This window comes from Pteropus medius, unplaced genomic scaffold (assembly GCF_902729225.1).
Source record: "Pteropus medius unplaced genomic scaffold, Ma_sr-lr_union100, whole genome shotgun sequence".
Classification (NCBI taxonomy): Eukaryota; Metazoa; Chordata; class Mammalia; order Chiroptera; family Pteropodidae; genus Pteropus; species Pteropus medius.
The window spans coordinates 22966471-22983719 of NW_024344240.1; the positions used below are offsets into that span (position 1 = coordinate 22966471).

The following is a 17249-nucleotide window of genomic DNA, read 5'->3' on the forward strand; positions in this document are numbered from 1 at the left end:
TCCCACCGCAGGCGACCCACTCCCCGCCCATGCCAGGAGCCCTGGTTTCCAGGACAAAACTCCAATGTGTCTTTGGCTGGGGCAGAAGACTGACCAAGAATAAAACAAGTGTGAAAAACATTTGGTGGAGTACACGCAAAAAAAGAGTTCTCTGGGGTATAGAAGAAGAGAGAGACCTCTAGAAGGTTCAGGAAGGGTGCTTTCAACTTTGAGTTCAACCTCTTTTAGAAAGGCAATAGTATGTAATGGAAAAAGCCTGGGCTTGGGAGTCAAAATGAACTGGGCTCAATCACTAACTCTATTAATTATTAGCTGTGTGATCTTAGGCAAGTCACTTAACCTCTCTGAACCTTACTCCTCTGTTCAGGAAAATGGATATAATAACAAATAATGTATGTAAAATGCTTAACATAAATAAATATTAGTTCCCTATCCCACCTGAAATAATTCCGGAATAATAAAAAACAGCCCTTAAGACTCTCAAATAATTAATATTCTTTGGAAAATGAATATCATGGTGATTAAGATAGCAGACTCCAAAAGACAACTTGGGATGAGACCCAAGTTCCCTTCCCCCGCCTCACCGCCAGCTGCCCCACACACACACACACACACACACATTGTCACAATACTTCTTTCATTAATACTAAGTCAATAATAATAATAATACACACACACACATCCCATGCTAGTTTTGTGGTTTGGGGCAAATTTCTTAAGTTTTCTGAGCTTCAGTTTCTTCATCTGTAAAATGAGGCTAACACCTAACTAACTCCCAGGGTTGGTGGGAAGATTAAACTGTGTCATACATTCAGTAAAGCGCCTGGCGAATAATAAGCATGTGATCAATGTGTCAGCTACTGCTGCTGTTTGTCATTGGCTTATTTTAAAAAAGCAACCCACCTTACAGTGATGGTGGGGTCCCATAGATTTCAATGTAAAAAAATATATATAAATAAAAAAAGACTCATTTTAATCAATAGTTAGAATAGCTTAGCATAGAGATTTAAAAGTTTCAACAGAGGATCTTTGGACACGCTATCCTCCAATCCCTGCCCTTATCAACCTAACAAAGTTCAATAGAACAGTCAAAAGGAAAGAAACAAGTGCCAGAATAAAGCATACACTGCACCAGTGGAACCCTGAGTCTCCAGTGCCCTTCCCCATGTGAAAGAGGCAAGCCCCAGGAACACCAGGAGAGGCAGCAACCTTCCTGGCACACGGCAAGGCTGGAGAAAGGAGAGGAAACCAAATAACCCAGCCTCATCTCTGCCTGACTCCCTGCTCCCACACTGAGTGCTTGCCAGAGAGATGTCTTTGGTCTTTGTGTCGGGTAGCAGGAATTTTACACCTTTCTCAAGTGCCAGGCAAATGCCAGTTAGAATTATCATACTTCCTGGGGAGTACCAACTACAATCAATTAGGGCTCTGGCAGGATGCCTCACCCTGCATGGGCTGCTCTGCTCACAGACAACAAAGGCCTCGCTTCAGCATGGGACCAGGACCAGGCCGTTAATAAAGCATCTCAGAAGCTCAGGACCAAGTCTGGCTCTTGAAACATCTCCCTCCCCACAGCCTCAGAGGACTTGGAAGACATATGCTCCCTGCACAGCCTACAGCTGGCTGGGGATAGAAGGATGGTATCCTGGAGACCTGATTAAGATGTCTTATCTCCTGCAGTAAACCAAACACAGAATTATAGCCTTATTAACTCTCGGAGTTGAAAGCTATCTGGTCCGCTTTCTTTATATTTGATGGAAGATGATAGATAGATAGATGATTGATAGAGCACTCTGCCTAGAATAGGTCTGACACATAATAGATGCTTAACAAATTCTGCTAAACAAATGAGCTATGAGATAGAGGTTGTAAAGTATGTGGAATTTGTCATCATTTGGACCTGGATTCCAGGTACAGGTGTGAGTATAGAAAATTCTTTAAGTTCTCTAGTCCTTAATTTCCTTATCTGTAAAATAAGGATATCTCATTGATCAGCTGTGAGGATTAGCTGAAACCAGGTATGTAAATCTCTTAATGCCAGAGATGTAGTAAGTAGTCAAAAACTGTTAGCTATAAATCACTGATCAGGACAAACAAGGCATTGATTATGGAAGCCATAAATCAGTTCCAGAAATCGGTTCTCCTTCACTCTCTCAGCCTACCTGCCTGTCTCTTGGCCTGAACATGTCCCTCCTTCCCAGCCTGACCCCCAAACAATTGCGGGCTTTGCAGCGTAGCCACACCTCAAGTCACACCTCCTCTCCTCCCAAACCACAGTGGCTTCCACTTGCTCAGGTGATCCAAGCCAGACTCTACACCTGTCCTTCAAAGCCTTCCTTCAACTCTGCTGCCCCACAACCCTCTGCTTGATACCTACTTTCTCTCATGACCCTTTGGTTCCAGGTAAGCCAAGAGCTTATGATTCACAAAATAAAAATACACTTTGTTTGGCCTGCCACTTACTCGCTGTGTGACCTTGGGCCCGGTTGGCTTATCTGTGCAATGAGGAGTTAGCACTAGGTGATCTCTGGAGCCCTTTTAGCTCTGAAGGCTACGGCTCTACAGTTTGACTCCAAAGCCTGCCTGCAGCTCTCGCGCCCCACATGGAGATGATGCAGCTGCAATCTGTATCTCTGTTATGTCTAAGAAGTGGGAGAGGGGAAGGATAAATTTGTGTCCCACCAGAAGATCGTGGAGAAGTGCCCAGGACTCAAGGCTACTTGACTCCACAGGGAGATTTCTGACTGTGGGAGGCCTGGCAGCCCCTCTGGAACCCCGGATGGAAGAAGTCGTAACTCTGCCAGGGTGGCTGGGAGAATTGGGAATAATTGAGCTCTGCATCACCCCAAATTCTGCACAAGGGGGAGCCATTGCTCCTGTGTGAATTGAGTCCCTGGCCTCAGAGGGATGGTGGAAGTGTGTGCCACTCCCTTTTCTCTTGCTCTCTTTCAGCAATTTCAGAGACTGTGCTGGTGCTTTACTCTTTAAAATGTTTGAACGGCCATCCACTTGATCATCTTCTCTGTGCTGGGCTCCTCCCATCCTAAATCTCCTCGGGGCCTCTACCATAGAAAACCTCCTCCAGCACTAAGGGAGAATCTCCCCAGGGAGGAAGAGGCAGGGCACGGAGCTGGGTAACACATCTTAGGGATCATGGGATGGGGGGAGCTTGCCCACACTCCCCAGCCCTCAAAAACTTCTGGCTGTAACTGAAGTGTCCACGATAGATGATTGGATAAAGAAGTTGTGGTACATATATACAATGGAATATTACTCAGCCATAAGAAGAGATGAAATACTGCCATTTGCGACAACATGGATGGACCTCGAGATAATCATGCTAAGCGAAATAAGCCAGACAGAAAAAGTTGAAAATCACATGATATCACTTATATGTGGGATATAAACCTAAAAGCAACAAATGAGTAGGACAAACAGAGACTCATGGACATGGACAATAGACTAGTGGTTACCAGAGGACTATAGACTAGTAGTTACTAGTGGGTGGGGGAGGAGGAGAGGTAGATGGGGTAAGGGTCAAATAGGGTTTAGGGGGGAGGGCGAAGTGGGTAAAGGGGATCAAATATATGGTAACTGGACTTTGGGTGGTAAACACACAATAGAATATATAGATGTCAAGAGATAATGTACACCTGAAAATTATATAATTGTATTAACCAGTGTTACCCCAATAAACTTAATTTTAAATAATTAATTAATTAACTAATTAATTTTTAAAAATGACTTGAACAAAGAGAAAAAAGTAAATGAATTATTTTAATGGTTAATAAAGACACCCAGCTCAGTAGCGGGGGGCGAAATTTAAAAAATATTTTCCCTTGGAAAAAAATAAAACTTCCGGCTTTCAAAATGGCTGCCAAACAGGAGCAGGCAAGAAATCTGTCAGAAGCAGTGGCTTCTTATTTCAGGCTCTGTTTTACAAACGCCTCTAGCAGCATGGTCCCTTCTCTTGGAGAGAGAGGGTTGCCCACAAAGAAGCTGGCTGAGGGGAGTGAAGAGGCAAGGGCCTCTTGACAACTGAGGGAAACTCAACACCAGCCCAGCTGGGAGGGACTGGGAGGGGCTGGGGAACTGGGCCTAGGAATGGGCCATGTGACACAGGGAAGAAACCAGAAGGGGTTGGTGGAGATTTAAGAAATAGAGAGGAAGCCAGGTGTGAAATGAGATCTCCAAGTGAAAAAATTCAAAAAGAGGATGGGCAGATGTGGAGGAATGGGACCAGCCTGTGAGTAAGGACTGTTAGTGACATATTTGCTGCCCCTGAGAAATATTATTACCCCACCCCCTGCCCCGCTTTCCTGGCAGCTGTGAACCAAGGGAGGGGACCAGGAACAGCTGCTAACAGATGTCTGCAACACCCCCCACCGCCACCACCACGGAATCCTTAGGGCTGAGCCAGGAGCAGGGATGTCCCACCAGTGCACAGAGAAGATCGACAGTTCAAGTGCTTCCAGGGCCACATGATAGCACTTGTCTGTGGCTTCTTACCTGGGGATCCCACAGACGAGTGAGGTTTGGGTACAGATAAAACTGAATTCCTTGGGCTGCCCCAGGCAGCGTCACCCCTCGAATTAACAGGACCACCAGCATGAGGTAAGGGAATGTGGCTGTGAAGTACACCACCTAGCCAAGGGGCAGATGAGAGACAAGAAACTCATCAGTTAGGAGGAACGGAGGCTGGAGACCCTGCAGGGATGCTGGAGGCAGGAGCTCCCCGCCTACAGGATAGGTCAAAGTGGTTCCTCTTCTGCTCGTACATCCTCACCCCCGCAGCTGCTCAGTTCCACCTCTCCTCTGCCATGAGCCACAACCTCTCCTCTCCCTTCCCCTTCTAGCTTACAGCACTCATCCTCCCCCTAACACATACCCAGTAAATATTTGTTGAGTGACTGCATGAACTTAGGCATTCTCCCAGCAAGTATGTTTAGATTTATGGCAAGGGTTGTCAGGTGTGAAAAGATCTGTAACACATGATCCCTGTCCTCACAGAGCTTACAAGCCTAGTGCAACCAGACGACCAGATTAGGAAGGAAGCCTGGTCAGAGGCCTCCATGGCAAGAGTCCAGAAGAACTCAGAATGCCCTTCTAACACCTCATACACTCTAGGGCAAAGAGTTCCCTCAAGTTCTCAGGTTGGCTGAGAATTATTTTGAGACTAATAGTCTTAATGGAACTCTTTTTCCAAAGAAATGTTGTATGAATGAGGGAGCTATGAACTGTGTTCAATTTGCAATGTGCCCGCACATATGGTGTATTCCAAGATGAACTTCCTCTGGAAGTGTCTTTCTTGCCTTTCTCTCCTTCTCTCTCAATCTTCCATTCAATCTCCCAAATACCAGAAGGAAATGGAATTAGATCCAGGAGAGGCACAGAATCAAAGAAGAGCACCACATAAAATTTTCACTGGGTCATTTCCTCCTTCCCATTCTTGACTAGGCTACCACTTAGGAAACTCTTGGGTGACTGAACCCCCAGTGAGGGCAGCGAGTCCTGGGATGGGCTGACCAGGAGCTCTCCAACACGGACCTTGCCCGTGGACTTGACCCCCTTCCAGATGCAGAAGTAGCAGATGACCCAGGCAAGCAGGAGGCATAAAGCCAGTTCCCAGCGCAGGGCCCCCAGGTGCTGGATGCCATCAGAGATCTTCAGGACCCGCCTCCTGGGGAGAGAAGTTTGAGCCGGGCTCCACTTTTGCTGCTGGCCTTCTTTTTGCAGCCCACATGTCTTGGGCAGCGAGCCATGCCTCCAGGCTCTTGTCCAAAGGCTTGTTAGCTCTTGTTGCCCGAAAACATGAGGCTCTTCTTTACCCAGAGATGGGGGTACATATAGAGGAAGGCAAACATAAACTATTCCCAGATCAGTTTGCTCTGGGAGGCTGAGTACCCATGTAACCTGGAGAAGGAGGCACAAACACATTTTCTCAACCAGAGTTTTAGGACATGTTGATATTAGGAATCGTGCCTGAGATGAACACTAGTACTGGGGGGAGAGGAAGATAAGAGGCAGTGCTCATGCAACTGAAGAGAAGGGTGTGGTTAGGAGTGTGGGCACTCATGCACGTGCACTATCTGACATGAGCATGGGCACGTGGGGGAGGGAAAGCAGGCACACTAGAGGAAAGTTGTGAAATTCTCATCTCTGAAACCAGTTTTACATTAGCCACAAATATAGGCACAATAGAAAAAAGCCACTTAGGTGACAAGGCCACCAAAGAAGGAAATGGAGATTCTTCCCTTGCACTGAGAGCCACAGCTGCACGAACCATCCCTGTGCCCTTCTTTCAAGCAAACAACCCACATTAGGATGGGGAACAAGGCTCACTTACTCCCAGAACTCGATGACAGGAGAGGTGGCCTTCTCAGAGGTCACATTCAGGGAGCCATTGGTCCTCTGGAACTCCACACAGTGTTCTACTCATGGGGCCCAGGGAAGGAAGCAAGAGTAAATTATTAGCCAGTATTTGGGGTGAAATTTTAAGAGAATGGAAGTAAGGTATCTGGAAGGAACTGGGCTGAAGTTGTATATACAAAACATTCTCAAGCACATAACGACCTCAACAAACCCGCCCCGCTCTCTCTCGCACACTTTTACTTGTCGGTTTTTAAATGTTTGGTACATATTCTTTAAAAACATGATCAGATGGCATCAGGAAAGATGCTCTGCATGCCATCTGCTCCAAAGTATATAAATATTTCTATGTAACTGTTGTGTATAAACTCATGAGCTTTGAGGAATAAGAATGCCTTCTAGGGAAGTGATACTGCTGAGTAGCTAAAGAGCACAGGTATAGGTAAAGGTACAGATACAAGAAACTCTGGCTGGAATCCTGACCTTCTGGTTATTCACTGTTGACTCCCTAAGCCTCACTTGCCCCATCTCTAAAATGGACATAAGAACATCTATTTGTAATATTGATGGGGGATTAAATGAAAACATGTCTGTAAAGTGCTCTATAAGTAATGGCTCCTAATTCACAAAGAGTTTTCACACTGTTTTTTACATTTTATTAGTACAGTAATCTTAAAAAATATTAAGACAGATGTTTTCCCCATTGTACACATAAAGAAGTGAGTCTGCTTAGAAATGGCCTGTCTTAGTTTATACGTGACTGAAGGAGGGCTAGAATCCACTCCAGCAAATTGTGTATATTCCACCTTCAAAATATCTAGAATCTGACCTTTCTTGTCATCATCACCATTACCACCATCCTAGTGCAGGTCACCATCATCTCATGCCCCCACCAACTGGCTTCCAGTTTCTACTCTAGCCTCTCTAGTCAAATCTCCATACAACAGTCAGAGAGATATTATTTAAATTTAAGTCACAGTTTATGTCACACCCCAGTTTAAAACCTTCCGATGGGTTTCCTGTCTCACTCAGAGAAAAAAGCCAAAATCCTGTAGTCACATCCAAGGCCCTAATGATCTACCCCATCCCTCCAACCTCATTTCTCCCTGCTCCCCACTCACCACTCCAGCCACATGGATTTCTTGCTGTTCCCTGGGTGCCACAGGCACAGATGCTAAAAGCACTGGTGCCCCAGGATCTTTGATTGAGTGTCTCTTCTACCTAGTGTCTGCTCCCTGCCACCTCAATGGCTCACTCCCCCTCCTCCCTCAGAGCATTACTTACTCAGATGTCATCTTCTCAGAGAGGCCTTCCTTGATAGCCCATTTAAAATTACAGCCCCTCACCTCTAAAACTCTTAACCCTTACTCCCTGTTTTATTTTTCTCTACAGCATTTCTTCTAACATGATAGCTATTTCTCACTTATTTTATGGTTTGTCTCCTGTCACTAGAATGACAACTCCATGCAAGCAGAGACCTGTGTTTTCGTACATTATCACATCCCCAGTGCTTAGAACAGAGCCTGGCATAGTTGGAGCTCAATAATATCTGTTGAATGATTGAATGCCAATCGAGCACTCTTTTCACTAGACATGTCACTTTCCTGGAAGCTTCAGCACACCCAGAACAACGTTGTTTCATCTTGACAGGGCAGGACTTCCTATGCTAGTAAAGATACTAGGCTCAGAGTAGAATCAGACTCATTAGGAGAAATGTCCAAAATACCAATAAGCAGAAGGCTTGGATTTTGAGTTTGCCTCAGAATTGTCTCAGAGACACACTCACCACCCACAATCAACCTAAAGGCAGATGGGCCTAACAATGCCCTGAAGCAAAAGCCCAAAGTCACTAAAACTTCACAAAATTTTACAAGAGGAACTCCACTGAGGTCTGGATAAATCAACCATCTGGATAAATCAACCATCTGACAAAGCTGGTTGTCAAGGGTGAATTCAGTGCACATAGATGAAAGGAAGGAAGCAAGCAAGGGAGAGAGGTAGGGGGTAAGAGAAAAAAGAAGGAAGGAAGGAGGGAGGGAGAGAGAGAAGGAAGAAAAAATATATCATATAAAGAAAATATTAGAATAAAACAGATTTTTGAAACTTGATTCATTCAACAGATATTTTTGAGTGATTGTGATGTAGGCAGCACTGTGCTAGGCACAAAGGTTGTAAAGATAAAGACATCTTTTCTGCCTTCAAGATCTTGCTGACCTGTGGGAAAACCAGACCAACAAACAGACAAAAACCAGGGTAGGAGCCAGTGCAGGTCCTGACAGATACATTTGAGAAGAACCTAATACATCTTGAGGTGTCAGGGGAAGTACCTCCAAGATTTGACTTTTCACTTGAAAAATGGTGGAATGGAGCTGGTGGCAGAGATCCTCCAGGGAATGCCTGGAAAGGGAGCATAAAGTTTGAGGGCAAGAGGGGCCTTGAACACCATACTAAACATTGCAGAAATATGCCTCCCTGCTAAGTAAAAGATTCAAACTACAGATTAGAGCTGAGAAACTTATCTGAACAAAAATAATTAATCATGGACAGGTAAGCCCTGACAAGCCCTGAGTGATATCTGGGCAGTGAGAGCAAGACAACAGTGCTGAGTTCCCAAACAGGACAGGTCCAATATGCTTTCTATCTGCACCACCAAAGGGTGGCCACTAGCCACATATGGCTCTTTACTTTTAAATTAGTTAAAATTAAATAAAAATTTTTAAATTCAGTTCTTCGCACGCACTAGCCACATTTCAAGTTCTCAAAAACCACATGTTGGCTACCATTCTTGACAGTATATCATCACAAAGTTCTTTTGGACAGCACTACCCTAGGTATTTTTAATTTTTTGTTACTTTCAATTCATTAGACTCAGTAGTTCTATTGCCATACATGGCTCTTGCAGTCTTACAGGGATGAGAGAAAATTAATTGTTATTACAAATTATATTGATGACATACAAAACTGCTTATTCCCTGGTTAAATCCAGATAAATTGTAAGTTTGAAAGACCTAAAATAGTATCAGAGAGAAGACATGAGAAACAAAAAAATGAACAAACAATGTATACATGTATCAACTAATCATATTTCAAATCGGAATAAATAAATAGTAAACCACATAAATTGTCAGTTCTATTTATAATACATGAATTCATAATACATTAATTGAGTAGACTTTAAAATTCTTTGACATTTTGCCTGTGATGCTGGTGAAATCTCGCTCTTATCTTCGATATAAGATCTCTATGACCCACTTGGCTGATTTCTAGTAAGTTATGGTTGGGAATTTGATTGCCTGGGATACAGGGACAATCCCACTCTTGGTTTACGTGGCAGAACAGCAGGAGGAAATGAACTCCGGAGATGACCTTACCTGTATTCCACTCATGGTGGCAGGTTCCCCAGGGAAGGTCGATCGTGAAGCTGCTAAAGAGGTAGAAGAGGGCCCAGGCCAGAACAATGATGTAGTAGATGTTGAGGAGGATGACGATCATCTGAGAGGCATAGCCGATGCCTGGATGGGGAGAGGGGCAGAATTGGGCTAGGGACAGTGGACAGATTTCTCACACATTACCCACCTCTGCTTAGGAGAGGGTTCATGCTCCACTGTCAGTGTCCTAAAACAGAAACTGCTGGGGCCTAGTCTCCTGGCTCTCTTCTCTCCCTCCCCAGTAGGCAGGAGTGTGCTGCCTGCTCCAACAGCCTTTCCTAAGTCAGAAGGGGACTTTTGTCCCCTGCTTTCTGCTGCCCTATTTCTGGCTTCCTGTGTGTTGTCATCTTTATTAAGTTCTGAAAGTTCACTAACACAAAGTTATTTTTCAAACGTGTAAGACTAAGTCCAAAGCAAAGAACTATTAAATAAATTATGATATATCTACTTGGTAGAGATTTATATGATCATTAAATGGTTGTTGTAGAAATGAAAAACAACACTAACTGAAAAAGAGATATAAACTGTGCATATTCTATATTAATAGATATGTAAACTCTATATACAGAGAAAGAAAGAATGAAATAAAAGCCCCAAACTGGAAATAATCCAAATGTTCTTCAGTGTGTAAATGGTTAAATAAATTGTGATATATCCATACCATGGAATACTACTCAGCAACAAAAAGGAATGAACGATTGATACAAGAACAAGCTGGATGGATCTCAAGGGCATCATGCTAAGTGAAAAAGCCAATCTCAAAAGGTTCTGTGCTGTATGTTTCCATCTATATAACATTCTCAAAATGACAAAATTATAAAGGTAGAGAACAAATTAGAGCTTGCTAGAGGTTGGGGGTGGGGCAATGTGGCTACAGAGGAGTAGCAAGACAGAGATCTTTGTGGTGATGGAGCAGTTCTGTATGTTGATTGTGGCTGTGGTTACATAAATCTACACACACACAGTGATAAAATTACACCGAATTATACTTACACAGACACAAATGAGTGCAAGGAAAACTAGTGAAATCGAAATAAGGTCTGGATAGTGCCAACATGAGTTTCCAGGTCGTGATATTGTTCTATAGCTATGTAAGATGTTACCATTGGTAAAACTGGGTGAAAGATACACGTGACCTCTCTGTACTATTTTTGCAACTTTCATGAATATATAATTATTTCAAAATAGAAACCTAAGAAAATCCTGCATCGAGAGAAATATTGAAATAAACACTAATTTTAAAGAGCTATTGTGTTAAGATGGTAGAATTATTAATGATATTTTTCTGACTTAAAATTCTCTTTTAAAATGTTTTATAAGTGATTAAATGTTTTTAAAACTACAGAATCATTGTTATATATTTTTAAAATATATAGCTAAAATAGCTTTGCACTCTATTTATTTAACCTAAAGCTTTTGTCCCATTCTCATCCCCATCTTCTCCATTCTCTGATGGACTAGGTGATTAGCTCAGTGTTGGGTCCATAAATGGAAGGTTTAGTGTAATGACACAGAGTCTTATCTCAGTCAGCACTGCTACTAAACCACTCAGTCATTCCAAATAAGATTTATAACCCCAAGTGCAGACACCCTGGAATCAGGCACATAGCTACTCACCCTCAAAGATGGGGCAGATCTTCCTCCAGGCTGTGATACCTCCCTGGCTAGTGTACTGGCCCAGTGCTGTCTCCAAAAGGAAGACAGGAATACCACAGGTAAAGAGGAAGATGAGGTAGGGGATGAAAAAGGCACCTGTGGGTGGGAAACAGGCTGTCCATTACCTGGCACTAGCCTCCTCATGGTCCACATTCATCTTTACCCATTACCACCCCATACTGTCCATCAGAATCCCAGGGTTGGGGGACATGAAAAAGTGCAGGGGACATCTGTCCAGATATCTGGAACCATAGCAGAGATCAAGAGTCAACAAGTTACCTAGATCTAACCAGTCCCTTTTTTCACTCTGAAGTTTCATTCTATACCTACCAAGATTTGCTCCCCGTCGAACATCAATTATTGCCTAAATAACACCTAACTTGTGGCAATAACAAGGAGTTCATTGAATAATGGATATACAGAAGCATTAACGCAGCTCACAGACTATAATTCTTTTCAAGAAAATAATTGTTCTTAGTGTTAGATAGAAACTTTTAATGGACTGAAATCAGATTTCCTTTTAATAATTCTTTCTGCTTTTGTTTTCACAATCATTGGATGAGACAAGTTTACCGATGCTAGAAATATGGGCATTTTCTCCATCATGGATTTGGCAAAGTGGACAGGGGAGTTCACAGAGTACCAGCAAGGACAGACCTTCACAGAGAGGGAGATCCAAATACCTGCAGAGAGTCCCTTTCTAGCTTTTAACTGAATACTAGTCAGCACTTGTGTGTGAAGAAACTACCCAAGGTAAGAAGGATAAAAAAAAAAACAGCATTCAAAAGATTGAGATTATGGTACTCACATAAGGCTGTGAAGAGTGCCTGTTCCCACCAGCTAGACTAGATAATCTCAGGATTCAAGGGCATTGAGAATAGAAAGCATCTCCTCAGTAGTGCAGAATAATTAGCCCTAGATTTAACACAGTTCTGATTCTGCCTAAAAAATCATGAAAGCAAACCCCAAAAGGATCAAATAACTTCAGTCGTCCCAGAAAAAAAGCTCAAGAATATTTATAGAAATAGAAAAATACTCAGCAACCAATAAGGCAAAAATCACCAAATCTGGCATCCAATCAAAAATTACCAGGAAAACAAAGAAGCAGGAAAATGTTACTCATAATGAGTAAATAAATCAACCAATCAAAGCCATCTGCAGATGTGAGAATAAGCAGATGAAGACATTAAAATAGTTATTATAATTGTATTCTATATGTTCAAAAAGTTAGACAGAAACATGAAAGATATTGAAAGGTTTCAAATCAAACTTCTAGAAATAAACACCACAACGTATGAGATGAAGAATATGCTGGATGGTATTAATGGCAGATTAGACATAGCAGAAGAAAAGATTAGTGAACCTGAACCACAGAAGTAGAAATTATCCAAAATAAAAGAGAGAAAAGAGAATTAAAAAAAAAAATGGTGTCAGTGAGCTGTGAGACAACTTTAAGAAGCCTAATATACTTGTAATTGAAGTCTCTGAAGGAGAAAAAAGAGGAAGAGGGGTCAAAACTTTTTAAAGAAATAATGGCTGACATCAAATTTCTCATTGGAAACAATGCAAGTGAGAAGAGAGTGATGAGGAAGCACATTTGTCAAAACACTGAAGGAAAAAAGCTATCAGACTAGAATTCTATATCTAATAAATGTTCTGTTCTAAAATGAGAGTGAAACAAATGTTTCTTAAGACATGTAAAACCTGAAAGAATCCATCACCAGTAGATCTACAATACAAGAGATGTTAAAGAAAGTCCTTCAGGCTGAATAAAATGATGATGCCAGAGAGAAATATAAATCTACACAAAGGAATGACAAACACTAGAAATGATAACTACATATATAGGTAAACATCTAAGAACTTTTGCTTATGATTCAAATCTCTGAAAGATAATTGACTGGTTAAACAAACTAATAACACTGCAATGTGGAGTTTATAATGTATGAAAACATAGTGTAACAACAAGAGCTCAGAGGTCAGGAGGAGAGAAATAGAAGTGTATTATTGTGAGGTTTTTATATGTAAAGTGATATACTATCACTTGAAGGTAAACTGTGATAAGTTAAAGATGTATATTATGAAATTTAAAACAGTCACAAAACTAACACAGCAAAATTATGCTAATAAGCCAACAAGGAGAAAAGCTGACAATGGAGTAATATAATATATTAAATTAATCCAAAAGAAAGCAGGAGAGGAAAAGGGAAGCCAAGGACTGATAGGACAGATAGAAAACAAATTGTGAAATGATGAATTTAAACTTAACCATACGGATAACTACATTAGATGCAAACAGTCTAAATATCTCAAATAAAAGGTAGAGCTTGTCAGATTGGTTTAAAAAAAAAAAAACTAGCAACACTCAGTTATATGTTGCTTTAAAAAAAAGTACCTTAAATATGAAGACATGAATAGGTTAAAAGTAAAAGAGAAAATAGGCCATGCTAATACTCATCAAAAAAAAAAAAAAAAAAAAAAGCTGGGGTTTTTATCTTAATATCACACAAAGTAGATTTTGGAGCAAAGAATATTACCAGAGGTGAAGAAAGGCATTTTATAACGATAAAGAGGTTGATTCATCATGAGGGCATAACAATCCTAAATATATACCTGCTGAGTAACAGGGCTTCAAAATATGTAGAGCAAAAACAGTAAACTGCAGGAAAAAAATAGTTAAATTCCTAATTAAAGTCAAAGATTTCAATATCTCCCTCTCAATAATTGATAAAACAAATAGACAGAAAATCAGTAAGGATATAAAATATTTGAAAACCATATCAACCAACCTGACCTACTTGACATTTATAAAACATTCTATCCAACAACAGCAGAATATACATGATTTTCAAATGCACCTGGAGTATTTACCAAGATAGACCATATTCTAGGCCACAAAACAAATCTCAATAAGTTTCAAAGGATTCAAGTCATATGAAGTATGTTTTCTGACCAAATTATGAATCAATAAGACAAATACACTTAGAAAATTTCCCAGTATTTAGAAATTAGGTAACATACTTCTGAATAACCGATGTAACAAAGAGGTAATCAAAAGAGAAATAAGAAAATATTTTAAATCAAATAAAATGAAAACACAAAATATCAAAATTTGTGGGTGCTGCTAAAGAAGTACTTAGAAGGAGAATTTATAGCATCAAATATTATTATAAAATAAAAGTCTCAAATCAATTATTTCAGCTTCACTTTAAGAAAGAAAAATAAAAGCAAATGAAACCCAGAGTAAGTCAAAAGAAATAATAAAAATCAGAGTGGAAATCAATGAAATAGAAAACAGGAAAACGATAGAGAAAATCGATGAAACTAAAAGCTGATTCATTGAGATAATCAATAAAATTGATAAATTTCTAGGAGACACAAATTACCTGTATGACAAATGAGCTACTTGACACATCATCAATACAGATTCTATAGCTATTAAAAGGATAATAAGAAAATACATGAACAACTTTATGTCAATAAATGCAGCAATTTAGATTAAATGGACACATTTCTTGAAAAATGCAAACTACTGAATCTTATGCAAAAAGAAATAAATAATCTCAATAGCCCTATTTCTATTAAAGAAAAATTTTTTGGTTGTTAAAAACCTTCCCACAAAGAAAACTCCAGGCCCAAATGAATTCACTGGTGAATTCTCTAAACATTTAAGGAAGAAATAACATCAATTCTACATAAACTCTTTCAGAAAATCTAGAAGAAAGGAATGTTTCCCAACTCATTCTATAAAGCCAGCGTTACCCTGAAAACAAAAACAGACAAAGATATTATAAGAAAAGAAAACTACTGACTAATATCTTATATGAACATAGATACAAAAATTCTAAACAAAATTTTACCAAATCGCATCCAACAATATATAAAAAGGGTAATACATTATATAGCGGGGTTTATCCCAGGAATGCAAGGTTGATTTAACATTTTAAAAAATCAATTAATATAATTTATTATATTAATAAGTCTAAGAGCCATTTCTGATAAAAACTCTCAGCAAATGATGAATAGAAGGGAACGTCCTCAACCTGATATCTACAAAAAGACCTACAGATAACATCATGCTTAATGGTGAGAGACTGCTTAACCCCTAAGATGAAGAGCAGGACAAAAGTGTTTATTCTTACCACTTCTATTCAACATTGTTTCTATCAATATTGATTCTACTGAAGGCAATAAGGCAAGAAAGCAATTAAATGTTATTCATATCGGAAAAGAAGAAATAAAACTGCTTTATTCTCAAATGACATCATAGTCTATGTAGAAAATCCTTTGTAATCTAAAATAGTCAAACTCGTGGAAGCAGAGAGCAAAATGGTGGTTACCAGGGGCTGAGGATAAAGGAAATAGGGAGGTATTGGTTAAAGGGGAGGTGTTACGCAAAATAAGGAAGTCCTAAAGACCTACTGTAAACCGGAGTGCCTATAGTTAACAATATTGTATTGTTTCCTTAAAAACTTACTAAGAAGGTAAAGTCTATGTTAAGAATTCTTATCAAAAAAAATTTAAGAAGGCAGAAGAAAATTTTTGGAGGTGATAGATATTACCTCCAAACTCATCAAGTCATGTACATTAAATATGTATACCTTTTCGTATGTCAATCATACGTCAATGAAGTGTTTTTAAAAGCAAAGAAAAAAACTTTGAAATGTACCAAAGAGCTACTAGAACCAATAAATCAGTTTAGCAAGGTTGAAGGATACAAGATAAGCATACAAAAATCCACCGTATGTCTACATACTAGCAACAAATAATTATAAATTACAATTTAAGAAATAATTCCATTTATAATAGCATCAAAAATATAAAATAGTTAGAAATAAATATGATGAAAGATGTGAAAGACACATACATTCACAACTGCAAAACTGCTGAGAGAAGATAAAGAAGACCTAAATAAACAGTGAAGCATAATTCCCTTCTATTCATGAGTCAGAAGACTCAATGTTACTAAGATGTCATCTTTTTCTAAGTCGATCTATAGATTCATTGCAATCCCAATCAAAATCCCAGAAGAAATTGACAAATGGATTCTAAAATTTATATGAAAATGCAAAAGAAATAAAATAAACAACTGTGAAAAAGAAGAATTAATTTTAGGCTTCGCTCTTTTTTATTTTCATATTATTATACAGCTACAGTAATCAAGACAGTGTGATTTAGGCGTCAAAATAAACAAATAAATCAATAAAACAGAGTAAAGTACAGCAATACGCCTATACGTATATGGATAACTGATTTTCAACAAAGGCGTAAAGGCAATTCATTGAAGAAAAGATAGCCTTTCAATGGATGATACTGGAAGAAGTGAATATTCATACACACAAAAAAATAAACTTTCATCCATACCTTCATTATATACAAAAGTTAACCGAAAATGAATCATAGACCTAAATGTAAAACCTAAAACTATAAAACTTCTAGAAGAAAATATGAGACTTGGGTAAGCAGATTTCCTTTCATGTGACACCAAAAGCATGATTCATAAAAGAATAAATTGTTTAAACTGGACTTTGTCAAAGTTTCGATCTTTTGCTCTTCCAAAAATACTGTTAAGAAAAGAAAGAAATATAAGATAGAATGAGAAAAAATATTTTCAAAATGCATATTTGATAAAGGACTTGTATCCAGGATATATAACGAAGTCTCAAAATTGAATAGTAAGAAAACAACCAACCATTTTTTTCAAATGGTCAAAAGATTTGAACAGGTTTTCACCAAAGAAGATAAATGGGTTGTAAAGAAGCGCATGAAAAGATGCTCAACATCATAAATCATTAG

General features: G+C 39.5%; 1 protein-coding gene across 2 annotated transcripts in view; it reads right to left on the reverse strand.

The window, feature by feature from the left end:
- Nucleotides 1-17249, reverse strand: part of SLC6A13 (solute carrier family 6 member 13) — a 42969-nt gene that overhangs the window by 9190 nt on the left and 16530 nt on the right. For both annotated transcript variants that reach the window (XM_039869171.1, XM_039869172.1), the window contains 5 exons: nucleotides 11415-11549; nucleotides 9741-9881; nucleotides 6347-6431; nucleotides 5548-5680; nucleotides 4510-4644 (listed from right to left, as the gene is read on the reverse strand). In XM_039869171.1, coding sequence (XP_039725105.1) covers nucleotides 4510-4644; nucleotides 5548-5680; nucleotides 6347-6431; nucleotides 9741-9881; nucleotides 11415-11549 — 629 coding nt within the window. The remainder of the gene's footprint in view (nucleotides 1-4509; nucleotides 4645-5547; nucleotides 5681-6346; nucleotides 6432-9740; nucleotides 9882-11414; nucleotides 11550-17249) is intronic.